Source organism: Mytilus californianus, unplaced genomic scaffold, assembly GCF_021869535.1.
Source record: "Mytilus californianus isolate M0D057914Y unplaced genomic scaffold, xbMytCali1.0.p SCAF_4, whole genome shotgun sequence".
Classification (NCBI taxonomy): domain Eukaryota; kingdom Metazoa; phylum Mollusca; class Bivalvia; order Mytilida; family Mytilidae; genus Mytilus; species Mytilus californianus.
This window is the reverse complement of record NW_026262690.1, coordinates 4877958-4898435: the sequence shown is the minus strand read 5'-3', so window position 1 is coordinate 4898435 and position 20478 is coordinate 4877958. Positions and strand designations below refer to the sequence as shown.

General features: G+C 29.6%; 1 protein-coding gene across 1 annotated transcript; it reads right to left on the bottom strand.

Annotated features, from left to right (window-relative positions):
* Window positions 1-1822: 1822 nt before the first annotated feature.
* LOC127739398 (cysteine protease ATG4B-like) lies at window positions 1823-20379 on the bottom strand. Its single transcript, XM_052251134.1, has 12 exons — window positions 20287-20379; window positions 18828-18929; window positions 18014-18085; window positions 17031-17129; window positions 15699-15797; window positions 15384-15456; window positions 14565-14644; window positions 13513-13730; window positions 11641-11719; window positions 9307-9446; window positions 7889-8051; window positions 1823-6721 (listed from the first exon to the last, which is right to left on the bottom strand). Exons 1-12 carry the CDS (start codon window positions 20303-20305, stop codon window positions 6660-6662), a joined length of 1206 nt encoding a protein of 401 aa, XP_052107094.1. The 5' UTR covers window positions 20306-20379; the 3' UTR covers window positions 1823-6659.
* Between the last annotated feature and the right edge of the window lie 99 nt (window positions 20380-20478).

Genomic DNA, 20478 nt, shown 5'->3' with positions numbered 1-20478 from the left:
TTTCTTAAACTTCTGTAAAACACTTCTGAGTCAATGTACTTTCAAATTTAAAATTTCAATATAAAAACTGGGGGTCACGGACCTTGTTTTTTCGTTAAAATACATTGAAATTAACGAAATCAGTTAATTTATATGGGTTAAATAGGGGAAACTTAATTTTTCCTTATTTAGGAAACATTAAACAATAGAATTGGTTAAAATTCAATTTTTTATAAATACTTCCCAAATTCTGAATAAAAATAGGGGGTCACAGGCCTTATTTTCTTGAAAAATCCAAAAACACAAATTGTCCTATCAAATTCAGTATAATTATCTGTCCTTGATTTTAAAAGTTTTTTCTCAAAATTTTAAATTCACTTAACACTTAATTTTTTGATAGTTTAATCTTAAATATTCAAGTTTTAGATGTTTCTGTTGTATATTGAATAATATTTGGTAAAATATTTTTAAATTAAAAGAGTATTTTTGCAACATGCACAGAAAGATGCTCAGAAAAAGACATACAATCTTCTTTAAAGCCTGTTATTTGGTTGATTTATAATTCAGGGGGCCAAATAAGTGGCCTTATCATACCTTCTCCTTTGTTTATTTTGAAATAATTTTTTCTTCAGTCATTTTTGTTTTCTCTTGATGTACACATGATGATCCATGATATACTTTTATATTTCACCTTTAAAATCTGACATTTGAGGTAAACTGCACTGTTTTCTATATAAATGACTTTTGTATGGTTATCTTAGGATTTTCCTCAGCTTTCTGTTGAAGTTTTTAAAAGTGTTATTGTGTATGAATAAAAATGAGAAGTAGGATAAACTTAAACAAGAAGACGGCGACCCAAGGACAAAAGACATACACAGGACAAGATACAGTCTTCAACACAGCTCTAAATCATCCAGTCTAAAACATCTTAAAAAAATAAACAGTAACTATCAGAGATCACCAATTCTACAAATAAATAAAAACTTTAGAACTGACAAGACAACCACTGACAATTTTGTATCTTTTTAGTAAAATGTAGTTTCTTGCTGCACATTTTTGTATTAACCATCATATTCACTGCCTTATACTCAGGATATAATATATAAGCTTTAATTTACATACATGTTTTCACAGTGCTTCTATGTAAAACTGAGATAATAAAAGGTTATATTTATCAGTGTAGCTAATCAACTGCTTTGCATTCATGAACACTGTTAAAATAGAACAAAAACAAGATTCTATAATATCACAGTTTATTTTAAACTCCAGGTCAATTATTTTCAATTGCAATTAGTAGATAATTTTAAAAATTGAAGATTAAGGAAATCTTCACATATATATGAGGCTCAAATTTAGTCAAAGTTAATTGTATTTAAGAATATCATGAAATATTTCATAATTAGAATTCAGGTTATCCATGAATCATTGAAGGCCTCCTGAAATATTTCTGGACCTCCATAATTTGATTTCAGGACCTCCACAATATGATTTCAAGACCCTCACAATTTGATTTCAGGACCTCCCATTTCATTACAGGACCTCCCATTCCATTTCAGGACCTCTTCAATTTGATTTCAGGACATCCATAATTCCATTTAAGGACTTCCACTGTTTGATTTGCGGAGCTCCATAATTCTATTTCAGAAGGTCTTCAATGATTTATGGATATCCTGAATTTCAAATATGGAGGTCCTGAAATATTTCAAGTTCTCCTTAAATACAATAATTTTGACTAATTTAGCGCCTTATACATAAGAGTTATTTTTCTTGATGAGATGCTTAAAAGTCATAATGTCATACTACATAATATCGATCATCATTTAAGATGAAAAACACATCAATATGAGAAAAAGTAATATTTGAAAGTAAATATATAACAAAATATTCACAACATATACCAATCACAAGAAAGAAGGAGATATTATAAGAAATATGACTGAAATGGCAAAAAAAGTAAAATTATTCAATCATTTAAAAAATATGTCAACTATATCACTAAATGAATAGGATGACATAGGTGGTCACCTTTAAAGTGCAGAAATGTCATTTGTGATGTCACTGTGACACCATAAAGATGATCATAATTGATATATTTGACTCAAAAATGGAATCTACTTAATAGTTTTTGGTACTATGAAATATTAGAAACAGCTTAACCCAAATTGAGATTTTGCCACACTTTAACTTTAAACAAACAAAAAGATCAGATGAATCAAATATCTTTTTGTTTAGGGCTGTTGATCATACTAATGTTAACGTAGAACTCTCAAAATGAGGCAATTATGGTTATTTCTAAAGGTTTTCTTTGAATGCAAGAAGAGTATAAGACAAATATGTTAAGCAACATTCAAATGTATCAACAAACTAATGTCTTGTGAAAACATGAAGGATGTTATAAGTAACTTGTAATTTTGTAACTCAAACGGTCAAACATAAGTGGCCCTTATACTTTCTCCTTTGAAGTATATAAATAAAAATGAATATAACAAATGACAATAAATATTTGTAAAGGTTTCCACAGAACCTGTGTCTTGCCTGCTATTGCTACTGTCAGAATAATAGTGTAATGTTGACAGCCAAAGACTAAGTCGATTGATCAGTAAAATACAGAAGAAAATAAAAAATAAATAAAACCTCTTTCTTGATCTGGAAGAAGCTTCTGTCCAAGTTTCATAACATTCCATGAAGGTTTGACAAAGTTGATGTCTAATAAATTAAATTCCAGACTGTATTTCAATGTTAACAGCAAAAATAAACAAGTCCTTTAATCAGTTAAATATGGAGAAAAAAAATGTTTGCCCTGTATACTTTCTTTTGATAATAAGAAAGTTTTTGACCAACTTTTCATAAAATTCCAAGAAGATTTGAAAAAGTTTTTGATGTTTGGAAAACTTTAACCTTACACTGTATCTAAATGTAAACTGCAAAAAAATTAATAGTGAAATACTGATAAATGAAAAAAAAATGTTTTCAAAAGTTTGCTCTTGGGAAAAGCAGACATTAATCAATAATCAATCTTTGTACTAAAAGTAAAAGATCAATGTTAAATATAATACATAAATGGTTGTCTGAGAATTACTTTGTTAAACACTTACTAAGTGTACAGAGACAAAAGCATGTGAAACAGAAGACAATGCAGCAGACGAAGTTACAAAGTATCCTCCATATTAAATGGAAATAAAAATTGCACTGGTTAAACAATAGGTTTTAAACAGTCTGTGCAAAAAAATATTATCCCTAAGCCCATAACTAGTAAAAATTGGTTCGGGCTAGTGAATATTTAAAAAAAATTGGTAAGACAGATAATAGTATTTTCTTGAAATGTGCTTTCCTGCTAGTAGGTAAAAAAGTTTTTGGCACAGACTGAGTTTATATACACTGTAATGCATAAGACTGGTAAAAGGTTAATATTAAAAGGTAGTGAAGACTTAAAATGGAAATAAAAGTATATGAGAATAAATGGGAACTGATTTACATAAGGTATAATATTTATACAGTAATACTTATAAATCTTTGAAAAAGAAAAAGACATATCCTTCAAGTTAATATATAAAACAATGCAGAATTTCTGTAGAAATAAAACAAATGCTATTGCACTCAGCATATAGTTGTTAGGTGTAATGTTAAAATTCATGAAACAACAGCTCTGGTACCGTTTCACATATAACATTTAGTATATCAATTTTGAATGGTTTCTTTTTCTCTGCAATACTGAACATATGAGTTGAACATTAAGCAGTACTTATAAATGGACTAACCCAAACCAAGGAAGTTCTAATTATGTTATACTGTTGTGTTTCTTTATCCGCTTAAACAAATTAATGTTTCTTTATTCACTTAAAAAAAAAAAAATGCTGCTATTTTTTTATTGATTTGGTATTAAAAAAAAACCAATTATCCTAAATGAAATATCAATTATATTTATATTGGTATACACTATACATACTATACCTAATATTCATAATTACTTATGAATACTGACTTGCAGATGTTACTTAATTGTGAAATAAATTATATTACAGTTTATACATTTACATAGGAATTAATATCAAACTGTCAACTGTTAAGTATTGTTAGTTAGTTCCTCTATATTTCACATTGGATAAATATAAAATGACTGTTTTCTTCAAATTCTGTAAAAAAGTGACACATTTCTTTTTCATGTTTTGACATACATTGGAAAAAATGTTTTTTAAACTAATCCTATCATTAGTTCAAATATTAGTGACAAACAAGATGATTTGTTCATTGTTGGGCATATTCTAACTAGGATGCTGTTCACTTTGGTTACTTGAAAAATATTCTGATAAATAGTCATAATGAAAAGAAAAAAAGGAAATAAGAGCTATCATATAATCTTTTTTTTTTCTTCTTTAAAATACAAATAGAAGGTGTTATGCATAAATAATTAAATAAATAAATAAAACAAAAATAGTTTAATCTTTTATGCAATGATTATTTCGTTGATAAGTTTTCATAAAATTTTTGTTAAACTCTATAAACAAACATCATTTTCATCTATTACTCATACAGAAACAATATATCTTTACTGAATTTTATCCTGACAAAGAATTGACCAGTGTGCTTGGAATCTCTATTATTGAAAATTTGTCAGTTTCTGAAATGTGACCTGTTCCTTGGTAACAAGAAGGTCTACAAGAATGAAAATTTGTAAGGGTTCCGCGGAACCCAGTGTCTCGCCTACTTTTGCTGCTATCTATGTTTTCAGTGTGATAGGGGAATGCACATAATAGATTTACAGTTAATGAAATAAAACGTTTGAAATGTATGAAAAAAGTTATGCTCGTAAAAATGAATACAGTATGCAATCAAATCTATAGATTTATAAAAGAGTTGAAACATAAATTTATTGAATGAACAAATGATAAAGAAGATAATTTTTACATTGTTTGATGATTTATCCCTTAATTCAGACGACGACGGAATGTAGGATCACTATGTCAACAAAAATGGGGAAAAAATTATTAAAAATTTTCCTCTTGATACTATCTTTTGATTGAAAGAAGCTTCTGTCCAAGTTTGGTAAAAATCCAGGATGGTTTATGAATTTAATAAATGTTTTAAAAACTTTAACTGCAGACTGTATGTAATATTAACTGGAAGAAAAACTAAGTCCATTTATAAGTAATATACGGAAAAACAGGAAATAAATTTTTACAAAATTTCCTTCTAGATACTAGTTTTTGATCATAAACAAGCTTCTGTCCAAGTTTGGTAAAATTCCTGGATAGTTTAAGAAAGTTATTAAAATTTTAAAAACATTAACCACAGAGTGAATGTAATGTTAACTGGCAGAAAAACTAAGTCCATTTATAAGTAAAATATGGAAAAACAGGATTTTTATTTTTACAAAATTTACTTCTGGATACTATCTTATGATCATAAACAAGCCTCTGTCCAAGTTTGGTAGAAATCGAGGATAGTTTAAGAAAGTTATTAAAATTTCAAAAACTTTAACCACAGAGTGAATATTTGTGGACGACGCCTAAGGAATGTAGGATCGCTATGTCTCGCTTTTTCGACAAAAGTCGAAGGCTAGACAAAAATGGAATTATTCATTACACAATTACTTAACACATCTGCTATTGTTGTGTGACAAGAAGTTCAACTGGAACAAAACAAATATGTAATCTTACATACTCATCATACATGCACATACCCAATATTAAAAGGGATGATATAAAGTGTGTTTTTTTTATCTCCTTATCATAGTATAGAAGCACCAGCTCTAATGATTTGAAAGTTAAATAGGCAAGGTCAGGTAATGATAACAACTACACCAGGTGAGCTAATGATAATAACTACAGATTATCAATATACTTGAACTTACTTGAAAGACAAAACAACAGGTGGACCACAGAACTAATTTCAAACACCTAGACCTAAAATTCCTTTTTTTCACAAAATTCTGTATGATCTATTTCTTAAATAGTTAGATATATTCAACTGTTTCACATCTATAACAGTAACAATATTTACTTTTTATATATTTTTTTTCAAAGCATATGTGAGATTCAAACATTAAACATAAAAGTATACCCATAATTTTCATCTAAATAATTTCATCTGAAATAAAGTTTGGGGTTAACCAAACTATTGGCAAACTTGGGAACAATTTGAAAGTCTTAATATGTATATCAATAACTGTTTTTTTATTATATGCTTGAGTTTGTTTTATGCTTTGTTTTGAGCATTTTTATCTTGATGATTAGCATCCTTTACCTTATTTCTTTATTTTGTTTGTCCAAATTCCAGGACTGATTAAAGACAATTTAAGAGTAATAGGATTAAACACTTACTCTGTTCACTATTAATACATTTTATTTTGCTAAAGGATGAAAATTTCATTTAAAAAAAACTTGTGGTAAAATAAACAGACATGGACAAATCAAAAAAGAATTTTAAAGCTGACAAACTCTCGAAAACATGAAATATTCACAACTGAGTATAAAATTATACAATCATGGTTTAAAAAATAAATTAAAGTTGAATGTAAATATGAAAAATAATAATCTGTAACAACTTTCAATCAGTAAAATATGAAACATCATGGATGCTGCTTGAGGGCAAAATCACGAAAACTTGTTCTTATCTGTTGTTGAGAACATTGAACACATAGTCTCATTATGTCCTAATATAACATATCACAGACATTATCATCAACCTATCAGCTCAAATTCATCATCTGTTTCACAACCTGTGCCATCCAATACAGCAAATTCTGAAAATAAAATAACAATAGAATTATATAAATGGTGTATTTAATACAAAAAAAATTAGTTTGATAGCATTCTGTTTTGTCAAGATCAAAATCAAAAAAGGGGAATGATGAGATATCACAAACTAGTTAAACTTGTCAATGTTTATGGGCCTGTCTCAAGTCAGGAGCCTCATCAGTGGTTGTCTCACTTGATATCAGTCCGTTTTTTTTTTGTTATTTGGCATTGATGGCAGACTTTCACAACTTTTTTAGACTAGCTGATTTAGAGGTTGTTATATAGTAAAGACATTGTTGAAGGCAATTGTTGACTCTAGATGTTTATTTTGTTATTTGTTTATTGCAGATTACTTGTGTTGTCAATTTAAAGTTGCATTAGCTGCCAAATTCATGTTCACCGATTTGACTTCTATTCTCATATTTGATTTATAACATACTAAAACGTATATCCAAATTACAAAAAGTCTAAAAGAAACAATTAACAATGCATGAACTCGATAATATGTATCAGCATTTTGTGTGTATTTTGGTCTAGACACTATCTAATTATCCATTGAGATGACCTCCGAAGACTGCTGACTGTCATTTTACCCAATATCAACATAAATATAAATAGATAGCAACCACGTGCAATTGGATTTTTCTAGGTCTGTTTGATTTCATAATATAGGTTAAAAAATTTTATCATTCATCATTTTTACATGTATAAGAATGATTTTTTTGTGGATTGAATCAGTCAACAAAATGGTTCACCCTTGTTTCACTTTCAATGTTTGACATTCTTTCTTTTTTAATAGCTGAACACGCCTAATACATGCGTAACCCATCTTTAGCTAGCTAAGGGGTTAAGTTGAAGGTCACATCAATACAGATTCAATGAGGTTTAACTATTGACTTGCAAGTCAATTATACATCAGCGATGTTCTTGAGCTTATTTTGTCAAATTTGGTCCAAACTGACTGCTTATAACGAAATATTATTTCAAAATTCCGCTTTTATTAATACTAAAAACAAAAAGAATCGTATTCTAAATTTTTGTCTAAATCATAGCTAATGCCCCTTTAAGGTCTGCTTACTTTAGAGCAGATTGTTTATGCTATATAAATGCCATAATTCGATGGTATCTAGGAAGACCATAGATATTACTACAAGTTAACATGTTTTGTTTACCAGAAGAAGAAGGAAATTTTCCACTATATGGTTCATATGGTGGCCAGTGCGGTGGTCTGTCTTTGTACAATTCAAACATTGGTGTTCGACTTTCACATGTTATAAACTTTCTTATAGTTGTACATAAATCATCAAATTCCGATTCTGTTCCACAGTAAAATCCCTGAAAATAAGTCAAGTAAAAAATTCCTATTCTGTGCAATAGTTGAACTCTGAAAATAAGTCAAGTAAAAATTCCTATTCTGTGCCATAGTAAAACCCTGAATAAAGGTCAAGTAAAAATTCCTATTCCTGTGCAACAGTAAAACACTAAAAATAAGTCAAGTAAAAATTACTACAATAGAATACCTGAAAAAAATGTCAAGTACAAGACACAGTAAAATCCCTGAAGGAAAATTACTCTAATTTATTGACAAAAAACTGTAAGTTCTATGGAATTCAATAAAACTAACTGAGAACTGTATATTTTGAATTTGTTGGATATTTTTTTTATACATACCTGTTTGCTGCATAAAAATAACATAAATTTAATTTTCAATGTATTATGATTCAAAAATAAATTAATATTTCTTGAAAGTCCAGTATAAAATTAAATTTTATTTTCCAGGTAGCAAACTTATAGAATTGAGAATGTTTTACGCCATGTATTATAAATTTGAAATGTCACAGCTTTTACCAATGGACATTGAACTATTTGAAATTAATAATTTCCATGTCTCTTGAAATTGGTCCAAAAATATGCAAGGTGAGACTCCCATTGTTAGTCACCTAATGGTTTTTTTAAATATGGAAATCTTCAAAAGAAGACCATTCTCTAGAATAGGAAATGAAATCTCAAACTTCATCATTCAAAATCTAAAATTTGCCCAATGTTATAATATTTTGTACTGGAATTATTAGTTAGTTGCTGATGATGGAGAAAATTTATGTAAACAAAATGATGTTAAATTTGTTATATTTTGCAGTTATCTTCTCAGTACACAGACATTAGGTAGTTGGTTTTTGTCATCTTTCTGTTATTTTTGGGTGTAATGCTCTTTAATTTTTAATAAAATAACAACATTAGAAAGGTTCTATACCAAATCTCCCTGTAAGAATTTGTTTTAAAGTAAATTTCCACATTGGTGGTTATAAAAGTTGAAAATACATAATATCATAATGATAGAATTTTATATTTCATGGTTTGATTTGCAGGATGCCATTAAAAGCCAAATTATTTGCTAGTATTGAGGAATAAAGCCAATTTAGATAATGTTTGCTGTTGTCCTTAAATCTGATCTCATTTACAGTCAGGTTATTGTTTTAGTGAAACATCATTGGTTAGAGTACTGTTCACATCAGTCTATTGGCAATCTTATTCATAAATCAGAATGTTGCTGCTTTTTCTTCTAGAACCCCTTTTACATTAAATAACTTACAACTGCTATTGAAGGATCCAGTTCTAAAATATTCATCATACAAGGGTGAGGGCAATGGAAGCTGTCATCATTACTTAAGTGTTCACTTAGATCTACAGATACTTGTGTAGTGTGTGGATCTAAGTAAATCAACTTGTCTCCTGAAAAATACAGATACTTGTGTAGTGTGTGGATCTAAGTATATCAACTTGTCTCCTGAAACATACAGATATGTGTGTAGTGTGTGGATCTAAGTATATCAATTTGTCTCCTGAAAATTACAGATATGTGTGTAGTGTGTGGATCTAAGTACATCAATTTGTCTCCTGAAAATTACAGATATGTGTGTAGTGTGTGGATCTAAGTATATCAACTTGTCTCCTGAAAAAATACAGATACTTGTGTAGTGTGTGGATCTAAGTATATCAACTTGTCTCCTGAAAAAATACAGATACTTGTGTAGTGTGTGGATCTAAGTATATCAACTTGTCTCCTGAAAAAATACAGATACTTGTGTAGTGTGTGGATCTAAGTATATCAACTTGTCTACTGAAAAATATAGATACTTGTGTAGTGTATGGATCTAAGTACATCAACTTGTCTCCTGAAAAATACAGATGTGTGTGTAGTGTGTGGATCTAAGTATATCAACTTGTCTCCTAAAACATACAGATATGTATGTAGTGTGTGGATCTAGGTATATCAACTTGTCTCTTGAAAAATGTCATTGTAATGCAGTAAATATATTAAACATTCTATTTTATACAATGTAATTAATGAAAATGATGACATTTACTTTATAAATCACTTTTATTATTATTCTTATACAAGTTTTACATTCAACAATGTATTAAATAAATTCCAATTTTATATTGTAAATACATTAAGACACAAGAATGTGTCCATAGTACATAGATGCCCCACTCGCACTATCATTTTTTATGTTCAGTGGACTGTGAAATTGGGGTAAAAACTCTAATTTGGCATTTAAATTAGAAAGATACTATCATAGGGAACATGTGTACTAAGTTTCAAGTTGATTGGACTTCAACTTCATCAAAAACTACCTTGACCAAAACTTTAACCTGAAGCGGGACAGCATTATTTTCTATGTTCAGTGGACCGTGAAATTGGGATCAAAACTCCAATTTGGCATTAAAATTAGAAACATCATATCAAAAGGAACATGTGTAATAAGTTTCAAGTTGATTGGACTTCAACTTCATCAAAAACTACCTTGACCAAAAACTTTAACCTAAAGCAGGACAGACGGACGGATGGACAAACAAATGGACGCACAGACCGAAAAACTTAATGCACCTAGGTGGGGCATAAAAAGTGTTTATGAATTATTTCTTTTCATTAATTGAAGAAGGCATTCAACTGGATGATGATATTGTTAAACTCTGGACAATAGTACTAACAGTTATGTTCTGTTGAGGACTGCATGTCTTTTTTGGTATTGTTTTGTAATTTTAAGTGTTGCTGTCTCATTGATATAATATATCCTACATCTTATTTTTAAAACAAAAAAGAAAGCTTAAATTAAACCTGCAAACAAATGAGCCTGGTTTGGTTTACCTCCTATTATACCTACAAAGTTGGTAAAACTTATGAGGCCCTATTCTTATACATATTCTATCCTAAGTAACAAACAAACCAGTGAGCCTTGTTTGGTTTCCCTCAATTTATACCTGCAGAGTGGGTCAAACTTACAAGGCCCTAATCTTGGGATATTTACTTACCTACATAACCTATTAACCAATGAGACTGGTTTGGTTTACCTCCAATAATACCTACACAGTGGGTCAAACTTTAATATGAAGCCCTAATCTTAGACATATACTTACCAATGTAACTTACAAACCAATGAGTCTGGTTTGGTTTACCTCCAAATATACATACAGAGTGGGTCAAACTTACAAGGTCCCAATCTTGGACATATTCTTACCGATGTAATCTAAAAACCAATAAGCCTGGTTTTGTTTGCCTCCAATTATACCTACAAAGTAAGTAAAACTGATGATGCCTCAATTTTGGACAGATACTTACCTTCATAACCTACAAACCAATGAGCCTGGTTTGGTTTGCCTCCAATTATACCTACAAAGTAAGTAAAACTGATGAGGCCTCAATTTTGGACAGATACTTACCTACATAACATACAAACCAATGAGCCTGGTTTGGTTTGCCTCCAATTATACCTACAAAGTAAGTAAAACTGATGAGGCCTCAATTTTGGACAGATACTTACCTACATAACATACAAACCAATGAGCCTGGTTTGGTTTGCCTCCAATTATACCTACAAAGTAAGTAAAACTGATGAGACCTCAATTTTGGACATATACTTACCTACATAACCTACAAACCAATGAGCCTGGTTTGGTTTGCCTCCAATTATACCTACAGAGTGGGTAAAACTTAAACATTTCTGGAAAAAAAAAATGACACAAGTTAATTATATACAATCTACACAAGTATAAACGAATGTAAATATCAAACTTTGTATTTTATGCTGTTCATGTTTATATACTATTATCTGTATTGTATTGTATATTGTAATTGTATCTGCTTATGAATTACTTTTGGTATAAACTTAAAGGGAAAAATTTTCAGATATGATTGACTAGTTGACAGACTTATCCACTCCTATTTTTGGGTAATTTCATTGACAGAACAGGGATTGTTCCTTGTTATCTATTTGGCTAGGTAATGAGAGTTAATCTAACACTTGTTGTCAAATCTTATATCGTGTTTTTTGGCATATACATTGAGCCTGTAACATTTAAAGAGATTAAAATGGTAATTTTCTAAACTTCCCTTACACTGATTTTTGTACAAATTCATTTTTAAGAAAAGTATACTTTAATTTTTTATTTGATTTTTCACGATTTGTAAAGAAAAGATATTTACAAGTATTGCATCTTATACATGTAATATGTTATATTGTTGATGATGTCAACCATGTTGTTTGGGCAATTGGGAAAATTTATTATAACATTATGGAGTAACTCAAACAGATGATTCAAAATTGTTTCTGAAAAGGAGATATAATTAAACATTTATTGATAAGGGGAGGTCAAGTGATAAGAAAACATAAGGCTTAGAGCCAAGGATCCGGAAATTTTTTCACACAATTTCGGTCATTTTGAGATGATTGAAAAGTTGGTGCCCTGTTCAAATTGTTGATGTCAAACTAGATTCATAGCATCAACGAACTTGTATTGATGTTTCATTGCATTTATTAAGTAAATTTCTTACCATTTTTCTAAAAACCTTCAAGAACAGTTTAGGGAAGGCAACAGCTTAAAATTGAAATGATTTTAATGACTCAAAATGGTTAATTTCTCAGACATTGCTCAAGTTTCTTTCGATTTGACAAAATTAAAACCGGGAGTTTTGCCATAATATTAAAGTACTAATAATTCCGGATTCATTTCCGGGATTCGTTTTGTTTATCAAATTGACAGGAAATCACTGGCTTCTATTTATTTTATTACCTTTAAAAGTGTTTGAATATAACAGATTATAGTTGCACTCGTTTATTTTAGCATGAAATCAATTTGCATTTTACGATTAAATATTTAATTTGCTGAAGACAATTTCACCATGCGTATTACATAGTAAATAAAGTACATGTGTTACTCATGAAAAAATACTTTTTTCTACGTCAATTAAAGTAAGGTTTATTTTTAAATCAGAATTGATGATTGTCTTTGCTGAAAGTAATTAAATAATGAATGCACTTGTCAGGGAATTTTAATTTCTTAAAGATATTATTCTGAGCTTGTGATCAATGTAACCAATTGTCAGGTGTGAATTAAAACCACAGGTAAAAAGTGATTAGCGATCATTAGCCAATGTTTCCCAGAGGCATTGATATAGATATTAGGAGGGCCCTCAGGACTATCAAACTACTGGAGTGGCAGTTTTATTACAGGAAAGGGATTATAAACAAAAACAAGTGATCACAAGTGGTAAATGGCGATTAAAAAACCCGATTTCAAACATTAAGTCAATGAAAAATGACCGAAATTATTTCTGTTAAACAATGAAATTTGTCCTAAATCCCAATTACTCGTTTAGGACATATAGCTTTCATCTTAGGACATGACTGGCAAATATGACCGTTTCCGGACCCTTGCTTAGAGCCATGTGAGCTAAACAAAATGCTTCATTTATGGTTCTATCAACCTCCTGTACATGTAAATATATGCTACTGACCTTTAAACTTTCTATATAAACAGCATTAATATCTGTTAAACCAAGTCGTAAAGGTAGAATCAATAATAAAGGTTTCCATTTTGTAGGATCAACATGACTAGATTTATTTTTTTCTTGTGGTTTTGCACGACTACTACAGCCTGTAGCACCAGCTTTCATACTGTTCATTCCTAATATATCACAGGTTGTCTTCTCATAACCAGGTTTACATAAACATTCTGAAGTAAAGAATAAACTTCAAATATATTTTACATTTATAAACGGTATGTTTGGACTTTTTCACAAATTCATCTCAAGTTTATATAGGGTGCTATGTGCACACCAAAAAAATTTATATACTAGTACACTATTATTTTAGGATGAACAACTACAAAAGTAAGGTTTGACCAAAACTCCAGATTTCTGCCCATTAACATAATTTTGGAAAATGACACCCATACAGCAAGAAATATGCTGTAAAACAGGCACTTACATAAAAATAACTAATTTGAATGCTTTGTCTTTTTTGTTATTTGTTTTTATACTAAGTACCAATCTGATGATTTAAGCCCTTTCCAACTTATTTTTACAGTTTGTTCTTATAGTTTGTTCTAATAGTTTGTTCTTATATTGTGTTCTTACACCACTGTCTCAGGGTTGAGCACTCATAAACATGTTAAACCCCACAACTTTATTTTTGAACATGACCTAAGATAGGAACCTGTAATCCAGTGGTTGTCATTGACTGCTGTCTGCCATATTTGTTTCACGTTTATTGTTGTAACATAGTCAGGCTGTTGGTTTTCTCTTTTGAATTGTTTCATATTTTGAAGCCTTTTATAGCTTACTGTATGTGTTCTGCTCATTGTTGAAGGTTGTAAAGTAACAGTAATTGTTCAAACATTTGTCCTTTGGTTTATAGTGGATAGTTGTCTCAATGGCATTCACACCGAATCTACTTATTTTATATTTTTTAATGTAATAGAAAAAGAGATAAGAGCCTTTTTCACTCTTTCCAAAGATATGTTGTATATAACTGTGATAATAATGCACTATGGTATTGAATACATTACTTATATCATGTTCTATAACAGTGTTGTCCATAGCAACATGTATCACCAATGAACTCCATTCATCAAACACCACTAATTTTCTACAAAAAATTAATCATAAGATAATTTTAGTAAAATCTAAATTTCTTTCAAATTTAAAAAAAAATGGCACAAAAAAGTAACTGATTATGTTCCATCTTAATAATCTAATTCTTAAGGTCAACATTTGGAAAAATATATGAACATCTTAAATGATATATTTTGTTAATTTAATTTTCATTCCATGTAATGTTATACAAGAATCACAATATTTGTACTTCATCATATTTCTCAAATATTTGTTTGTTATGAAGTTTATTCTTTTGTCCATAAATCAGGCTTTTCTCATTTGAATAGTTTCACATTTTGTCATGTCAGGGCTTTTTATATAATTGCTTACTATAAGGTATGGTTTTTGATAATTTTAGAAAACCCTACAGTGAGTGACCTATAGTTTCTACATCTACATCATTTGGTCTCTGTGGATAGTTGTCTCACTGGGAATTATACCACATCTTCTTGTCTTAATAATGAAACAATTGAGTTATGTCCCATTTATTGGAAAAGTCTAAACAAAAAATAATTCAAATGTAAAGCATGTTTAACTGCCCATTGCAAATGCATTAATATGTATATCTGACCTGTCCAATACTTTTAGTATCATTATTCCCATAAATGGTTGTATCCAATGCAAATTTCATCAGTTGTAAAAAAAAAAAGTGAAATCCCTTAGTATTAATCAATTTACAATTTAAACAATTATACCAGCTTAATATGCAAAAGTGAATCAAATCAACTTACTTTAAAACTTGTGCCACTGTATTTGGACCAAACCACTGACCAATATTTTTACCTTCAGATACACCCATGGAAGCTGGCAAAATAAAAACATTGATGTTATATAATAAAATAAATACTATTGAAACATTTTTACAAGTACTAAAATAAATCAAGCAAAATCACTATAAATGAAAGATAATTTCCCTAAACAGCAATTCTAATATTGCATGTATCTCATGTAAACTAGAACCAGGCATTTATTGATCCCTTCAAAGTTTTTTTCATGTTTATCTGGTCTAGAATAATAAAAAGTTAAAAACTATACAGACAGTATACCTATTTGATGAATTGAATAGTATGCATTCTTTTTATCCAGAAACATTTCCAAAACTTTTCTATATTTTTCATCATATATTTTTCTTGTCCATCTCCAATCTGAAAAATAACAACAGATGTTAGGAAATGAATAAACTTTATTACAAGTTTTCCATATATTTTAATCGCATTCCAAGAATTACATAAATGCCCTTATTGTAAGTCAAAAATCTGATTTATGGTTAAGGGATGATGTTGGGATTGATATGGAAAATTATTTCATATACATTTCTGAATAAATAAATAAATTTGGAAGTTTAAAAATGTATTTTCAACAATTGTATTAGTGCAATTGCTTAAGAAATGTGTTTTAGCTTGGAATGTTTAATATGTAGAGTTTAATAATCTGGATTCTGCATCCATTCTTGTACATAGAACATATACACATTTATGGATCTAAAAACGGCTGAAACTTCAATGAGATGCATTTATTATCAATTATTATGGCTTATAAACTGTGATAATGTGTAAATGCATTTGAAATGGATAACTTGAAGTATGGAAAAGAAATAGGGATAATAATTAATAAATATCAATTGAATATCATTGGTCATTCTTCAACTCCAAGAACATTAAATTCAGAAAAATTTGCAATGTTTTTATTTTTTTAGAAAATTGCAACTGGATAGGAGTGGCAAATAAAAAATTTTGCATTTTAAATTTCGATAGCATTATTTGTATGCAGCATTTCCAAACATCGCAATAATAAATCTGGCATGTTTGTCCATCAATGTTCAACAATCACAATAATAAATCTGGCATGTTTGTCCATCAATGTTCAACAATCACAATAATAAATCTGTCATGTTTGTCCGTCAATGTTCAACAATCACAATAATAAATCTGACATGTTTGTCCATCAATGTTCAACAATCACAATAATAAATCTGACATGTTTGTCCATCAATGTTCAACAATCATAATAATAAATCTCGCATGTTTGTCCATCAATGTTCAACAATCACAATAATAAATCTGTCATGTTTGTCCATCAATGTTCAACAATCACAATAATAAATCTGTCATGTTTGTCCATCAATGTTCAACAATCACAATAATAAATCTGTCATGTTTGTCCATCAATGTTCAACAATCACAATAATAAATCTGTCATGTTTGTCCATCAATGTTCAACAATCACAATAATAAATGGACACAAACAAATACTAAATCTATAGTACCTATACAGTATCTATACTGTGGCTTCAGATAAACTTAAACATCTCCTGATTTGAATAAGCAGATATTAAAGCTCACAAAGACACTCAGATACAATAGAATATTTTATCCTACCTCTACCACAATGTCTATTTAATAAAGCTTGGGCTAGCATCATCTGACCACATCTCAACATACAACCCCATCCTGTGTCTAATGTTGGTCCAGTTCCACCTAAAACAGTTAAAACATCGATTTAAGGTTCACACTACTTCAAAATCATTAGTTAAAGTCAACTTTCTTTTGGAATCTGCCAGAGAAAATAATAATTCACACAAAAGATATGGTACAAGTGCTTGATGTCACAATTGAATTTGCAATGTCGGGTAATTTTGGAGGACACACAAGATCAAAATTGACATTTCTGTGGGAGTTGCACCGACTCTATGAAATTCAATAATATCTTTTCAAAATTAGTCTATATGTATTTGCACACTTTAAATAGTATAACACTTTGATCTTTGTTTCATCAAATTAAAACGTGTCTTCTATGTTTGCTTTCCAATGTTCTGAATTTTTCAAATAGAATTAATAAAAAAAATCACGACATGGTTTATTCCAGATTTTAACATGGGCTATGTTTTATTTGCAAAAATTTAACCCCTGGATACACATGGGGTTAAAATTTTGAAGCAAACGATGCAACTTGTATTAAAATCTCTAATAAACACTGGCCACCATGAATTATTTCTGAAATAAATGTGTCAAACATTAATTAAGGACCATACTAATAATTCCTTTTATGTATACTTGTGTGACAATAGTGGAACTGTATCTTTGGTTTCCACAAAATGAAGTTCCTTTGAAAGAATAGAAAAGCAGCCAACTACATCAATAATTTAACAATGTTCCTAAATAAAAAATCCTCTCTGCATATAATTAATTGTTATTGATACCATTTGTTTTTGACTGTCTTGTGGTTTACAAAGAGTTGATTAAAACTTTTTGTTTCAAGAATAGTAGAGGACATGGTCATCATTACTCTAGAAATACAAAAGTAATTTTTAACAAATTTATCACATGTAAACTTGAGTAAGAAAAATTAAATTATATATTACCTATGGCTGGAAAGTTTTTCCTGTATGTTAACCAAATTCTTGACAAGAAATCAAGTTTTAACTCATTTAAATCTGAAAAATAGGTAAAAAGAAAGCTTGCAAAATTGTTGATAAAATATGCCTTTTAAACAAATAATAAATGTTATATTATATAAATAACACATAGCTGAGAGGGTAATAGAGCAGATTGTTACCCGAGAAAATATTGTCAACCACGGCGAAGCCAAGGTTGACAATGTCTTTTCAAGGGGTAACAATCTGCTCTATCACCCTCTCAGGTATGTGTTATTTAATTTTTTATACTGAATGTTCTGTTATTAATGTCTATTAAATTCAATAAGCTATAACATCTTGTACATAACAACCATCTGTATTTAATAAAGCGCACAATTGATCAAGCGTCTCTGTGAAGGGTAATAGAGTATTTGCCATGGGATAGAGTAAATTGTCTTCCTCATATTAACCAATCACAATCTGGCATTTTGACATGAAGTATAATAAAAAATAACAATCTAAAGGTACATAAAAAAAAATATGTAAAAATTCAATTGATATTTGGATAATAACTGAACTTAGTTAATTCAGTAATTTTAGTGAATTGATAAGAATGTCTTAAATGATGCAGTGTCTGTCTAGATTTTTAATGCAATTTTACAATAAATTCAGGCACATCTTAATGTAGTTAAAAATGTAATTCCATATCATCAACTACCTAGATATTGTAATTATTAATAAACTTTTAAATAATGTTTCATATTAAAAGATGTAGAAATAGAATGAATGATTTCTTGTTGAGTCGTAACATAATGATTACCATATAGAGTACTGTATGGGGTTCCCATTAGGTATACAGGTTCTTCTGTTGGTGGGAATTCATCATACGTCACAGGTCCAGCTTCATAGGTAAATGTTGAGACTAAAACAGTCAAGTTTTCTTTTTGTAAAAGAGAGGTGAAAGATACCAAAGAGATATTCAAACTCATAAATCTAAAACATGCTGACAATGCAATGGCAAAATACGAAAAAGATCAAAAGACAAATAACAGTATACAAAACACAACATACATGTAGAAAACTATAGACTGAGCAACAAGAACCCCATATTGTAACAATATATAAATATAAACTGATTACTAAAAGTACAGAAAGTCTCGGTTCTCATATCACTAAAATTTCAAAATTCAATCTCTGATAAACAAATTTACTAAGGTACAAAATACATGAACAGGTAAATGGTATGTTCATGTAGGAATGGTTATGGTTTCTGCCGGCGATTGGCATTTTTCGCATATTGTGAAAAAATAAGATTGTGGCTATCATGGCTATTAAACAAAAATTGAGAGTGGTGAAAAAAGTTGTTTTGGCAAAAGAGGTGGCCCAAAAAATATTGAACCATTGGAAACCCTGAGTGGTACTTATTCAAATGTTATTGGTGTTTGTATGAGTTTGCACCTGTTAATTTGTTCTTCGTTGGCTAAGTTGGTTTTCTTTGTTTACTTCTATGGCCAATACTTACTATGACATAACATAAGCATTGTGTCATATGAAATGTACAGGAAAGTGCATGAACTTGAATGTCATCTAAAGGAAACAATTACTACAGATATCTGATGAAATGCCATAACACTATAGGATTCATTGTCAGGACTATTCCTGCGATTTTATACCATAGGGTGAAAATAATGCTTAGATGAAGTAATATAATTGACATGTCTTAAATTATCAAACCATCATTCTATATAAAAATAAAGAGATGTGGTATGATTACCAATGAGACAACTATCCACCAAGTTCAAATGAAATGGTTGTAAGCAATTACAGGCGACCGTACGGCCTTCAACAATGATAAAAACCCATACCGTAGAGTCGGCTATAAAAGGCCCCGACATGAAAAATATGAAACAATTCGATTGCGAAAACGGCCTATTTTATCCACGAAAGTTCAAATGAAGTAGATGTAAGCAATATATGCAACCGTACGGCCTTCAAGTTAAGTTCAACAATGCAAAAAAAAAAAAAAAAAAAAAATAAATAAAATATAGTCAGCTGTAAAAGGCCCAGACATGAAAAATATGAAACAATTTAATTGAGAAAAATAACGGCCTGATTTATATATAACAAAACAATTTACGAAAAAAAATTATTACAGACATAATTCATAAACCATTTTTGAAAGAGATGTACCAAGAAAGCATGATGTTATTAAAAAAAACACGATTTCAATTGTAGAACGGCCTGTAGAACTGCAGAAAACGGACTGTTAAATTAAGCACCTTCTGTTAGAAAGTCCATTTCTGAAGACTATAATTTTACAGCTTTTCAATTTGCCATTTGTCATATTTTTTCTAGATAAAGTCCGAGACGACCAAAACGAATCATAACATTGAAATTTCCGAAAATTTTGTCTCGCCTTCAGCGATTGGCTTAATTTCAACATTCCATCCAATCAGCCTTTATGACACATT

Bases quoted from the DNA above. Each gene is read 5' to 3' on its own strand.
- LOC127739398 (XM_052251134.1), bottom strand. The intron at 17,130-18,013 runs GTAATATATAAT...TAACTGTTTTAG, and splicing joins GAAAAACTTTCCAGCCATAG to GTGGAACTGGACCAACATTA. The intron at 15,457-15,698 runs GTATACTGTCTG...TTATTTTGCCAG, and splicing joins CTATTCAATTCATCAAATAG to CTTCCATGGGTGTATCTGAA.